This window comes from Rhipicephalus microplus, chromosome 3, assembly GCF_043290135.1.
Source record: "Rhipicephalus microplus isolate Deutch F79 chromosome 3, USDA_Rmic, whole genome shotgun sequence".
In the NCBI taxonomy this organism is placed as follows: Eukaryota; Metazoa; Arthropoda; class Arachnida; order Ixodida; family Ixodidae; genus Rhipicephalus; species Rhipicephalus microplus.
The window spans coordinates 238,579,521-238,593,695 of record NC_134702.1 but is presented as its reverse complement, the minus strand read 5'-3'; the positions used below and the strand labels follow the sequence as shown (position 1 = coordinate 238,593,695).

The 14,175-nt window shown below is 45.1% G+C and overlaps 1 protein-coding gene across 3 annotated transcripts in view; it reads left to right on the top strand.

The window, feature by feature from the left end:
- Positions 1-14,175, top strand: part of LOC119169089 (sulfotransferase 2B1) — a 177,071-nt gene that overhangs the window by 32,938 nt on the left and 129,958 nt on the right. For 2 of the 3 annotated variants that reach the window (XM_075890834.1, XM_075890833.1), the window contains exons 2-3: positions 6,677-7,110; positions 9,012-9,124. In XM_075890834.1, coding sequence (XP_075746949.1) covers positions 6,703-7,110; positions 9,012-9,124 — 521 coding nt within the window. In that variant the 5' untranslated portion in view covers positions 6,677-6,702. Of the gene's footprint in view, positions 1-6,676; positions 7,111-9,011; positions 13,365-14,175 lie in introns of those variants that run through there. The other variant, XM_037420178.2, reaches the window with a different exon arrangement.

Here is a 14,175-nt window from a genome sequence, read left to right as displayed (position 1 = left end):
GACTACATGCCACACTCATGATGCACTCGCGGCCGCCTCACCAGCTTCACATATGCCAAATTTAGTTTTAAGTGGCGTAAATGAATGACGAAAGTATGTGACTGGTTAAAGTATGGTAATCATGAGATGCGTGTCATGTGAGAACATGACTGCATGCCACAGTCAAGGCGCCAATACATTTCGTCGTGACCCGGTGCACGTGCGCGCCGGCGTTCGTTTCATCGCTTCACGCCGGCGTTGCCACGCCAGGCGCAGGTCCTGCCATGTACTCGCAGGAGCGCGCCACGCCGCGTTGCTTTGACGCATGCGCGTTTCAGCGCATGCAGTCTCCCTCCGTCACGAAAAGAGGCAGATGCAGGGCTGTCGGGGTAACGCATAGGCGCGAAACGCAGCATGTCGCGTTTTATTTAGGTTGCCGACAGACGCTGGTCACGGCGGTCGTGCCTGGCGTCAGACTATGAAGTGCTCGAGGTTTGCTAACATAGCATCGCTGTGCCCAGCACGCGCGCACGTCAGCATTACTTTGGAATATATTGGGCTCTTCATGATGTGCTCGCGCCCGTTTTCCTAGCTCAACATATACCTAGTTTGGTGTTACGTGACGTCAATGAATGATGAAGGTATATGACTGGTGCAAACAAGATTAACCTGACAGGCGTGTCATGTAACAACATGACAACATACTACGCTCATAGCCTGCTCACGGCCGTTTCGCTAGCTTCACTTATACTTAATTTCGTATCACGTGACGTCAATACATGAAAAAGGTAAATGACACATCAATACAAATAATCATGACACGGAAAGCATGTACAGCTTAATTTACCCCCACCTCGTAACGTTGTGCTGATTTTGAAGTGACATATACATCTTTCTCATTCGCGCTTCGCATATCACGATTCCCACCGTACGTGGGATCTGACAATTTTTTCTAAACACACAGCCAAATGCGTAGATTAGAGGGTCACGATTACATCTGCCGATATTTGCTACGGTACGCGCCGCGGAAATGTGTCAAATTTCAAATGAACGCTGCTCCTACGTCGTTTTGCCAGCGCGCGTCCAGAGATTGAGGGCATACTGTGCACGAATGAATTGGCCTACGTACACGACAGTGCAGTGACGTTGGTCCTATACGTAGAGGACTGTGCTCTGACGTTGGAAACAGTGGCACGTGACATGGCGAAAATTATATAACAAAACATGCGTAGTTGATATAATTTATTGCTTGAAGAGATTTTAAAACTTGAGATAAATAATGAGAAGCAACAGGAGAATGTGCGTCTTTTTTTCATTAAAAAGGCGCGAGTTTCAAACGCCTGCAAAGCGACACTTACGTACATGGCATTATAATGCACTGACTCTACCCAACGACACATGGCTATATGTGCCCGCTATGCAGCGTGCCGGACACCCTGGCACACTTTCTCCTGGAAGGCCAGTGCCATGCCAACTGGAACGGGACCAAGCTCCAAGAATAAACAATGACCACCTAATGAAAACGTAGGAGGCCAAGCTCGTCCTCGAGGACCTGGAAGACCAGCGAGAACTCGTCGCCAGAGCCAAAAGAGCAGTCGAAGCCAGAGGGTTCGTGGACTAGGGAACCCTCCCACATTAGCGTTATACCAAGCCTCGCTCGGAACATTAGTTCTGAATAAATGTTTATTTCTCGCTTCCCGTGAATTTCAACGAGATGCGATGCTAATATGCCGACATTTCCCATGCGTTCGTGTCCCCGCGGTCAGCACATCAAGCAGACGACAGCCGTGGAAGTGAGGGTAACGCTCCTACGCGTTCGCGTTCTCATTGTGCTCATCTATTCTGCCACGTCCAAGCTAGCGTTTCCAAATTATCCCACAGAAACAGGCCGTAGACCACAAAAGAGACGCTGGTCAATAAAACAACGCCGCTCGCGTGGTCGGGGGTTGGGATTGTTCGGGCACGTCACGCGCACGTGACCTTTTGGTCGAATGCCCGAGCGTGTAGGAAAGAGATTTGGCTTGCGAAGGCTACGCGGGCGAGCGCCAAAGATATCAGCTTGCCTCCTGTCATCCTCATTTCACGCTGCGTGAAAAAAAAGTTTTCTCTGCTTGTAATGAACCGATTGAAAAGTTTCTGTGGCATAATGCTCCTCATCGGACACACAACAACTTCCAAGGTGTAACTAAAATTTGTTAATGGGCCTTTTGAGCGGCCCTTTAAAGCACGTCGGTGAACAAAACCGGATGTCATCAAGGGCCTGTGTTTGTAAACATTGAAGGGGAATATACTCATCGAACACTTTCTGTGGCAGCAAAGCCAAGGGTACGATGCCCAAGCACGCCCTCTTACTGTGCTTCTGCATGTAGTCCGCGAATCTTAACTTTTGTATATTGCGTAACATATTGGAAAATGTAAAAAATGTAGATATTATGTTGAAGATTGTTCGCAATATTGTTAGAAAGCCTGACCCATGCAGATTTTTTGTTCTTTGCTGTTTCTAGTTTTCTGGTTTTCTGGTGTCATTTCACCTTTTTCTGCCCGGTTAACAACGATGGCCCCGCTTGGTTTCAGCAGGCTCACATCGAAGCTTGTCAGCTGACATTAGTAATTGTTCATTAGTTGATCCGTATTTATCGAGCAGGGAGAAACGAAGACAGTGGTGCGTCGTGAAATAATTTTGTTTCCGACACGTGCAATCACCGAGAAGTTGAGTGCGAGTGATACCATCTGCCATGAAAGTAGCACCGGTGACCTGCCAGTCTTCAGCAACACCAGCAGCTAGGAAGAAAAAGTGCGATTGGAAACTGTATGTAAAAGCAATGACTGTTTTCTTAAATTGCGTTGTATACATGGTCGGTAATTTGGCTGCCTAATGTTGTTGATACGATAACGCTCAAGTGATTGTACTGTAACACCACTCCCGTCGGCGTCTATGGATGGAGTGGTTCGGGGGGCTTTGCGATGACAGCGATGTACAAAAATAAAATTCTCATGGCAAAGCCTCACCTGGACAACAGACGCGGTCATGTATATTGCCCAGTTGAATTTGAAAAAAAACATCGTTCTTTGCCGATTAAAGCCGGCGTTTTACCCACTTGGACTTACGAATGTCTGACGCCCGCTCATGGCCGATCAGTGCCAAGATTTCTGCTTCCCATCGTTGCCTTTGCGTCCCTTAAAGAAACAAAACAATCACAGCATATCAATGGAGTGAATGATGAGTGGGGCGAACCGTCCATTCGTCCGTCCGTCCGTCCGTCTGTCCGTCCGTCCGTCCGTTCGTCCGTCCGTCTGTCTGTCTGTCTGTCTGTCTGTCTGTCTGTCTCTTCGTACATCTGTCTCTTTGTCCGTTTGGCCAGTTACGCCCAACGCAGGACGAGATAAGGCTAAGAGGAGTTTCTCCCCTAAAAGAACGTGAGTGCCTACAGATTGTTCTTGAGTCTCTACAAAAAGGAAAACAATAATGCCGACCGAGTATGCACTGAAATTTAAAAAAATAATTTCTTGTTCTTGCGTTGCTTTTCTAATCGCGCTTTTCGTGTGTAGCCGTGCCTTTTGTTTTCCGACATAAATCTGTACGGTTCAGTGAAGCTTCTTGTTCTTTGGTTTAAAGCATTAAACATTGGATTATTTTCTTTAGTAAAAAATTACTATTTATTGTATAGTGCTCGTGCGAAAACGTACATGTTGGATGCACTTGCGAAATCGAAACAGAAACAGTACAAAAACGAACTCCTTGGCCTAGTGACTTATGTGCAGAAGCTCCGCCCACCTAGCTTCGGCTGTGCTACAACAAAAAGTTTACCAGTAATGAAATGTTCACCACACAAGGGGTAGTGAGGGGCCAAGCTGTTTAGGTCTTACCCAATAATACGTCACAGCGACTCGGCTCTTCGTCGCTACGTGATGTCTTTCGTGTTCTTGCGTTGATCGACGATGACATTCGGGACAAAAAAGACCTTGTTCTCATCGACTGGTTTCTTTTTTGAGTGGTTGCTGCAATCCGTCACTGCACAGTTTACTATCGTCGCTGCAACCTCACCACAGAAATGAACTCCCGCACGCCTCACATAACCCGCGAGTGTACGTTCGTGTTACTGTTTGCCGGGCCGTCCAGTCGACCGCAACCACACAGACGTACGTGCAGCCATCCCAACATTGGTGCCATCTCGGGGACTACCACCTGTGCAACCATGCTCAGAAATAACGACGTAGGCAAATATATCAGAGTGCTAGCATGTTACATATATTATGTGAGCACATGGCCAACTTATTTTAGGGGCGAAACTCTTTAAAGCGGCACCCATTCTTCCCTCGTCATAGTAGGTATCTTGTCTTACGCTTTGACCTGCAGGTAGTGCGGGTGGGAGATTTCTGCTGTGCGTTGTTGAAGAATAAAACATTCGCAGCGTGCGCGTTAATTAAAAGCCTAACTCCCCAGTCTCTCGTTCCCCATTCGTAGCCTTGGCATGTACATTGAGCACTATCTGACATGAAAGGGTTGCTACGTTATACTCGCTGGGAGTAACTTCCTTGGTTTTAGGAAGGTTTAGCGAGCGTTGGGCCGCAGTGCCATGAATACAGTAAACTTGCATAGACCATGAACTGAAGGGGGTTAAAGGTGGGAAGTAGACACGAAGCGCAAGCCGCAAGAAAGTGTGCGTGTGCCACCTCTCGTTTAGTCCTGGGAATGTCCGCTGGATGGCGGTGCTTCTGTATGCGGAATATATGATGAAAAGATGTGAGATGATGGTACTTGAAGTGTTGTCTATATGGGCGAATGGACACACAGGCAGATGAATGGACGGACGCACGAATGCCTGCACGGACGAACGGACGCAGGGGCGGATGCATGGAGGAACGCAGAGACGAACGCATGAATGAATGTGCGGACGCACGAACAGATGCATGCACGGACGGACGAATAGACGCACGGACGGACGGAAGGACGCACGGACGGTCACACAGACAGACGCATGGACGGACGGAAGCAAGAACGAATGAACGGACGGATGCTTCGCCCCACTCTCCATCACTCACCCCGTGGATATGCTGCCATTTTTTCATTCTGATATTGAAATATACAACATAGGTTTTAGTAGAATAATCCCATTGGTAAATTAGCTGAAAGATTCCATGTTCCCAGAATTTCGTTGGCCGTAACGAAACCGAGTCCATCCGCAGCCTTTTTGCGTTGGTCGTCTGAGTAGAAGCGCTTCCCTTTCTGATATGTATATTGTACGTTTCCGGTATATCAAGTAGCCCCGTGTACAAGAAGCATGAGAGTTTCTGTACCAATTGTTTCATCATAAGAGCGAATCGTTGTGCTCTTGTGCTAGTGCTGTTACACGCTCGTATTTCAAGTATCCACTTGCGCATGGCCACCGACAAAGCTTGGCTAAACGAAGAGATCCAAACAAAACAACGGTAAAGGGGCCCATCCCTAATTGTTTAAAGTGCTGCATCACTCTCTTGGCTGGCCTGCCTTAGGTATCAGCGCGTTGCAGTAGTACTTTACAACTGCCGCATCCTCTTTAGTACCAGAAAGTAAATTTGGTGTCTTGCTTTTAGCTCTTCTTATAATTATGTCTAAAGGAGATATGCTGAACAAGGATCCATGATATGACGCTTTAGAGGAGGACATCTACACGCATTATTCTCAGCAGCTTTCGCGAACATTGCCATACATGTGGTCTTGACCAGGCAATAAAACGCACCCAAAAAAGTTCTAATACCACAAGTTCACGCAAAATCGTGATGGCACCGTCAACACGTGCTTCTATGCTCCCATTCTGTAACCTCACCATTGCACTTTCATAAAAAGAAGAAAATACATTCTCGCGGCAAAAACTACCAGAAAACGGCTACGTTTGCAACTGTGGACAGGCCGGCAAACTCCCTCATGAGTTGACTCACTCTGACTCATTCAGACGCAGATGGAGCTATCAGTATAAGTAGTCATACCTTGATGAGGCCAAGTGAAACCGGCTGAGAGAAACTTGGTTAGCCCGAGTCGGAGTGAGCCTTTACTCGAGTACCTTATACTTACAGGAGTACTTATTGAGTACTTTACACGAGTACGAGTACTTATACTTTACACAAGTATTATCAAGTACTTTGTCTCGCTTGAGGAAAATTTTGATGAGTGTGAGTTCGAGTGCGTTCAAGCGGCAAAATGTATTTCATGGCTAAGTCTTAGTGAGCTCCACAATTTTTGCTGACCTACGCCCCTGCGGCGGCAACGCCATCAGCACCTGCAATATTATTAGAAAATGGTGTTAATACGCTCATAAGTAAGCACATGGCTGTGGTGACGGGGGGGGGGGGTCCAACATCCTTTGTCGCTTAAGATGGGGGAGACAAGGCTGCACAATACATTGACTTAGGGAGCAGGGCTGTACTGAAGCTTCGCCAATTCATTCCTGAACGGAAACCCTGCACATGCCTATGATAATGCGCCTAACACCTCATTTGTAACGATAACTGATCAAACAACCGCTATGTCCTCCCGGTGACCTACCGGTGTGAGCAGTGCTTACGGCCTGCTAACACCGGTTCCTTAGAAAAATCATTTTTATGCTACGTTTACGCCGTTTCGAGCATGCATTGCGCAGAGTGGTAATTTAGGTGCCACAGGTGAGTCTTTACCAACCTAATAACTGCCTTGGTAATTGTGTTTTATATTGAAATTCAGGAGCTGAAGCAGCGGCGTCCTTAACAATGTGCGAGAAAGCGGCCACAACCCGCCCAAAACCTTACTACCAGATCATCGACGGTGTACCCCGGTGCCCTTTCATGACCGCGGAGTCTCTCAGGCAGGGTCTCGGCTTCGTTGCTTGCAAGGGAGACCTGCTGCAGGTTTCCTACCCTAGAAGTGGTACGCACTGGGTGCAGTACATTACGCAGCTGATCCTAAAGGAGGGCGAACCAGTTGATACGTATGAACAGTTCATGGAAGGGGCCAAGTTCATCGAGTACTTTTCCGGTATCGATGACTGCAAGCCAGGCACGCTGGTTCGAACCTTGTGCACCCATCTGCCCCTGCGCAAAGAAAAGCTCAACCCAGAGGCCAAGTACGTCTACGTGGCTCGCAACCCATGGGACGTCTGCGTGTCACTGTACCATCACGTATGTATGACACTGTGGTTGCGTTGCTAGCATGTACTTGGGCGAAGACGTGACGTGTTTTATTTCATTGTTGTTTGGACACGGACGACCACAGACGTTATTGCTCTCACCGAAATCTTCTGTCCCGCTCGGCTCTGCCAAGGTGCAATTGCGTCATCGTTTCTGAGATACTGCAGCTGGCCATCGGGCCTCCTCTCTAATAAAATAGCCAGTATACGAAATGTGATTCTTATGGCGAACAGTCCGAGTGGGCGAGACCACAACAACTTGAAACTCAGCTGCTGTGCGCGTTCGAGCCGAGCACGAGAGGAAAAGATTAGCGAAAACAACTGCGTGTGTGGCCACCTTTGTATAAGCGACTATGAACTACGTAAACTAAGCGAGGTAGCAAATCCTCATGTCTTCTCAGATATTGAAGTTGGGCAGTGGTATTGTGAGCAATGCCAAAGTGGGGCGCTATGAATTCACTTCAATCTCGTAGCTCTCGCTACGTTACACAAATTTCAGTACAGAAGTGTCCTTGCATAACTATTTACGGGATGCGCATGCTGGAAGTGCGTTGTCGACATCTGCCTGACATTGGTCCTTCTTACAGCTCCTAAGGAACCCAAATAAGAGTGCAGATGGTTTTAGTAGAAATGAAAACGAATAACTCCCGGGTTTCTGCGTGAGTTATCAGTGATACAAATGTGAGGAATGCATTCAGTGGGAGATTCTGCTGACTTTGCGTTCATTCCAGCAATGCACTAAAAAACTAAAAAAAGCAATGGAACCACTAATTAAAGCTGCTAAGGTGCACGAATTTTAGTCCTCCACTTCAACTGATGTCTCTGCTGGGTCAAGTACGTTACTTCCAACAATTTTTCTTAGTTGCATAGGTTCTCTCTCGCGCTTGGAAAAAACATCCGATCGAGTTAAAGCATACATTGTATGTCAACTTCTTTCAAACAATTTTTATTGGAAAAGTTGGAGTGTGAGTGTTTATGTTGCCTCTATGGGTGACTCAATTGTGTTAGCGCTAAATGTTTTATGCTTGCAGCCTTTGTGTAAAATGAAGCCCCCTTTTTATCTAAGGTATTTTTTTCTGTAGAGCCACTGGCATATCCAGGGGGGGGGGGGGAACATTGGACACGTGCCCCACCCGAGATTTTTTCGGCCGTCGGATTTAGAGCACAAAGTGGCACTCGATCACATTCGCCTGTCCGGTACCCGCTCGTGGTGAAGAACATGCCTTCAGAGAAATGAATCCTTCCTACGCCACTGGAATAGCTAGAGGAGCACAATATGGCTACGCCATGAAACACTCTTCTAACGAAGTTGCAGAAACGTTGTTAACAAGATTTTCCTATTTAAATACACTCGAGAAAGCACCTTCTAACATCACGCTAGCGCTTTGCAATGACGTCAAAACCAGACACCGTTCCAATTAAACGTCGCACCAGGAAGGCTCGCTCTTATTCGTATGCGACTCTAATGAGCAAATTGGCACTAAAACATGCCATTCGTTAAATCAGATTTTGAAACACAAAAACTGAAGTCACTTCATTCAGACCTGAAAAGAATTGAACTGTTAGATGATGCCAACCCATTGGCTGCATGTTCTGTTTTGAAAGTGTCATTTATTTTAAATCAGACTAGGAGCTATTGAGCAGACTGTGCCGAAAATGACACGTTGACCATTTGCTTGTTTGGCAAGTAACTCGCAGGAACAACTCCTACAGTGTAGGAAAAGTTAACCAAACACAAGTGGTCCTGGCACTTCATTACATCGATTCGGCACTGGTCAATGCATGCACCCATAAATTAGGTCGACAAAAAATCCTTCTAGTACTTTGTAATAAATATGAGTGCTTGGCTTGCATTCATGATTTTCCCTTTGTTTTTGTTTTGTACATTCTTAGGAGAGGAACATCAGCGCCTTTCGCTTCGAGGAGGGTGCATTCGATGACTTCCTGGAAGTCTTCTTGACAGGGGAGCTCGGATACGGCTTCTACTTCGATCACGTGAAAGCCGGGTATGCTTTGAAAGATGAACCGAACGTTTTCTTCGTGACGTACGAGGAACTGACAAGGGACACGCGAGGCACTATAATTAGGCTGGCTCGATTCATTGGTGAACGCTATGGCGAAATTCTGGAACAAGTTGGTGAAGAGAGGCTGAACGAGATCCTAAAGAGGAGCAGTGCGAGAAACATGAAAGACATTATGGTATTCAACCTGCGTGAGAACCCTGACCCCGGATTGCAGAAGCGCTTGAAAGAGCTCAACGCATTCTCCAAGGCTGCTCACAAAGGCGACGTCAAACGCCACGAAGTTTTGAGAAAGGCTGAGATTGGTGGATGGAAGGAGCACTTTTCTCCCGAGCAGTTGCAGCGCATGGAGGCCACGATCAAGGAAATGACTAGAGGTTCAGACGTTATGGATCTGTGGAAGGACATACGGCAGGAAACGCTGAAATTATGTGAACAACCTGGATAGGCCAAAGACCAAATACGCAGCATCACACAGCTGGTACATGGAAGAACAATGCACTCAGCGCATCGTCCTGTCTTGTCCTTTTCGTCATCTCGTTTCGTCCAGTGGCACATTCAGAGGCGTGGGGGAGATAAAGCGATCACCCTACCCCCCCCAAAAACAATTACGCCATCTCCCGCTAATTGGAACACTGTGTAGACGTCAAGCAGCGAGGGCCAACCCTTACACTGGCAGCAACGTTAACGCTGGCATCATTGAGGCGTTGCGCAGCATAGATACTTGGGGAGGCAGAAAACACGCAGTGATGGACCAGTGTTTCCTATTAGAACACGCCAATTGCTGCTAATAGTCAATGAGAGACAGAAGACTCCAATTGGATACAGAGACCTGCAGTCTCCTTTTGGTTAGCACGCATGCTGCGAATTTCAATTGTCCAGCAACGCTGAGAAGAAATCTTCTACCGGCACTACTTTGCAGGTCAAGACACAGTGCCTACTTACACGGGGTGGCCAGTGATCTGTTGTACAGCGCGAGCAGTCAGTTTTTACAATTAAGATTATCCCTAGCAGACGCTTAGAGGATGGAATAAAAGAAAAGAGAGGGAGAGGGCACGCGCATGCACTCGGGGGGTGTTAAAGCCATGGGGAGGAAGGCCTAGAAGAAAGACGGGGGAGTGAGTGTAGGTAAGCAGAAGCTCCCAACGTCGGCTTTGTGATGCGAGAGAGGGGAGATCGTATGAGAGAAGAGAGAGGGGGGGAGTGGGCGCACATGCGAGGTAAGGGTAGTCACGCCACACGCCGGATTGAGCTCGACCCTAAGCTGCTTCACATCTAACAATACCTTTGTCAGCCAACCACTCCCCTATCTTCAGTGCCTCTCGTTCACCTCTTATCGCCTATTAGGATAAATTAGCGGGGCCACTGCGAGCACAAGATAAGGGTATTCATATTGTTATGGGGTTCTTGTGATGATTGTAACTACTAAAAACCTAAGAGCATGGCCTGCCACTTACAGTTTTACTGCCGGTGACCCGTCCTTTTAAATAAGTCGGCAAAGCTCCTTGTTTTCGGAGTTAATTTTGTTTTTTGGAAATACAGAGGGTGCTTTTCGGAGCTCAACTTATGGTAGAAATTCGGAGTTCGTTGGTGTTTGCTTTACGTAAACCCCCAAATCTTCGAAATTCGCAGCTTAAGTTGGCAGAATTCTGAATATCTCGTATGAACTTATCTGAACACAAAACACCAGAACACGCGAAGCGTATATTAGTTGCCCAGGAGGTAAGAATGCACAACACCACGCACACAAGTGCATATACCTTAGCACAAAAGACTTAAGTCTGTGCGCAATATACAACAGCAACGTTGTTGCTATACGCTGGGATACTTCCGATGTCGTCTGGCTTTCCGCAGCACCACCAGGGGGCCGCACATTAGGACGCCGTGTCCTGCTGTCGTGGTCTCTGGGCACGTGATAGGTGCGCTACTACCTTGATTGATTGCTTTATTTGCTTCGTCACAGTACAGTGTAACAGGAGGCGGAGGGAAAAGCCGTAATGACGGCTTGAGGGATCCTCCGCCCCCTTTGTGAACAATGGCAGCAGATGAAGGACATCACAATATCATACACTTTCACATTGTTTTACGTAAAGATCATGCCACAAAGGAAGGAAACCTGAAAACGTAGTTGATACATAGCTTACACAACAAAGAAACTTGCAGCAATCTTCTGCACCTGAATAAATACATAGTTTATAGAACATATAACATAGTTTGCTACATAGTTTATAGAACAAAAAGAGCCGCTAATTCTGCGACACTTAAATGAGACACATCTATACCTTTGCTAATATAAGTATTCAGAATTCGCGGTAGAGTACATCGAAGCATCTGAAAACCATAATTAGTGCGAAAGTACGGAACGTTCCACATTTCTGTATTTCTTGTTACATACGCCTTTTCCTTTAGGCAAAGATTCGCCATTTCCGTAAACAAAAAGTTTGCGCGTTTGCAGCTAAGGCAGTACTCTCGTAGTAGTCTGTATTGATATAGGTCATTCACTTTGATTATCTTATATTTTTTAAACAGTGGGTCACTAGGTGCTAGAGCTGTAGCGTTGTCTATCAGCCTCAGTATTTTCTTCTGTATTCTCAGTAATTTTGTTAAGTTTGTTTCTGTAGTTGTTCCCCAAACCAAATAGCAATACTTAAGATGAGAACTAAACAGCGATTTGTATATCAATAACTTCACCGAATTGGGGATGAGGTACCGGATACGGCTGAGTATTCCAGTTATCCGGCCTAATTTTATTTGAATATTATTTACGTGGTCATCCCATTGCAAAGAACTGGAGAAATGTACCCCAAGTACTTTCACTGACTTCACTATTTCTATATCTGAGCCTCTAAATACAATATTATTCTTCAAAGTCACTTGTTGACCTTTCGAATGAAAAACTACCGCTTTTGTTTTAGTTGCATTTATTTTTAACTTATTGTTACTTGTCCAGTTGTCTAACTTCTGTAAGACGTCATTAGCTTTATTAGAAAGAATAACATCTGATGATGAGGTGACAAATATACTCGTGTCATCTGCATAGATAATAAACTTAACTTCTGGGGAGATATGGACTATGTCATTAATATATAAAGTGAATAATAAAGGGCCAAGAATGCTCCCTTGTGGTACCCCTGAAATTATATTTTTCTTATCTGATACTAAATCATTTATCGAAACAAATTGACATCTATGCGCCAGATAGCTTTTAAGTAACATGAGTGGGAGCCCGCGAATGCCATAATGGTTTAATTTTTCAAATAAAATGCCGTGGTGAATGTAGTCAAATGCTTGTGTGAAATCCACAAAAATTCCGACCACTTTATTTTTTTGTTCAAATTGTTGTAGAATATATTCTTTTTGATCCAGTAGGGCGAGTTCTGTAGACTTATGTTTTTGGAAGCCATATTGTGATTTTGTTAGGACATATTTGGTGCAAAAACAGGATAAGCGACTAAAAATAATTTTTTCGAAACCTTTAGAAAATACGGGGAGAATAGATATCGGTCGATAATTTGCAACGTTATGCTTGTTCCCCTTTTTGTAGAGAGCTATTACGCGTGCCGTTTGCATTTTCGAAGGAAAAACCCCTGTCGAAATACAGAGATTGAATATGTGTGTTAGTGCTGGACTGATCTGATCGATAACATATTTCACTGGTTTTATTTGTATGCCATCAGCGTCGCAGCTGCGACTGTTTTTTAAGCCGAGAAATACTGTGCGGACTTCTGGTTCGATAGTACCTGCTAAGAAAAACGTGTTTGCAATTTCTGGACCCAGAGTTCGGCAAGTAGCGGTTGATCTGTCGCTAAAGTCTCTGTAAACGAAGTAATCATTAAAAACATTGACCATAGCCTCTCCACTGACCAAGTTTCCGTCATGGAGTACCTCCTTAATTTCTTCTGTTTTCGAATTTCGGCCCATCAAAGAGTTTATTCTATTCCATAAAACATCTGCTCGTTTTGAACACACAGTAAATGCTTGTATATGATACAGCTCCTTTGATTTCTTCATTTCTTTACTTAAGGCATTTCGGAACTGCTTGAAAGCAATTAGGTCCGCCTCGTCGCGCGTACGTATGAATTTCCGGAATAATCTGTTTTTTCTGTCTATTTTACGTAAGAGTTCACGTGTCATCCAAGGTTTCCGACAACCTTTACGTTTTTTCCGCTGTTTATAAGGGAAGTGTTTTTTGTATATACAAATAAACGATTCTAAAAAAGCGTCATAGGCTGAGTTTGCATCATTTGAGTAAAAAACATTGTCCCAATGCAAAGTGCCAATCTCTAAACGGAAAGCATCTAAAGCAGCTGGCGAGACATGCTGATAACTATAAGGAATGTCATTCTGAATTAACGTAGGTACAGCTGTTTTTACAGAACAACACATCGCCATGTGATCACTAATAGGATACGTAAGGACAGCACAGGTAACACACGACAGATCACAGTTTGTGATAAATAAGTCTATGGTGGTCTCCGAGGACAGACTAATTCTAGTGGATCTATTTATAATGTTTTCGCAACCGTTGCATGCAATAATAGTTTCAAAGTCACACTTTCTCGTGCTTTCATGCCCCATGTCAATATTGAAATCACCACCCAATATAACAGTGTATTTATGTTGATTTACAAATGTTAAGAAAACATCTAAAAATGCAAAAAAATCAGACAAGTCACCATCAGGTGGCCGGTAACACACAGCAACTATGACATCTTGAAACTGAACACATAACATTTCGTAATGAGCAGTAACTGAAGTAAACTTTTCGAGCAATACGGCTGGTAAAGAATTTTCAAGTAGCATAGTGACACCACCTCCTCGACGACTTGGCCGAAAAACAGAGAACGTTTTCATATGAGGTAGTTCAAATTCTTCTGAAATATCCGATTTCCAGGTTTCCGTTAGCATAACAACATCAAAACAACCTTTCATTTGATTAAACAGACACTCGAGTTCATTTACTTTGTTTCCCAATGATTGTACATTTAAATGGAAGCATCGGAGAAAACCTCTTTGTACGTTTCCAAACCGCTTCG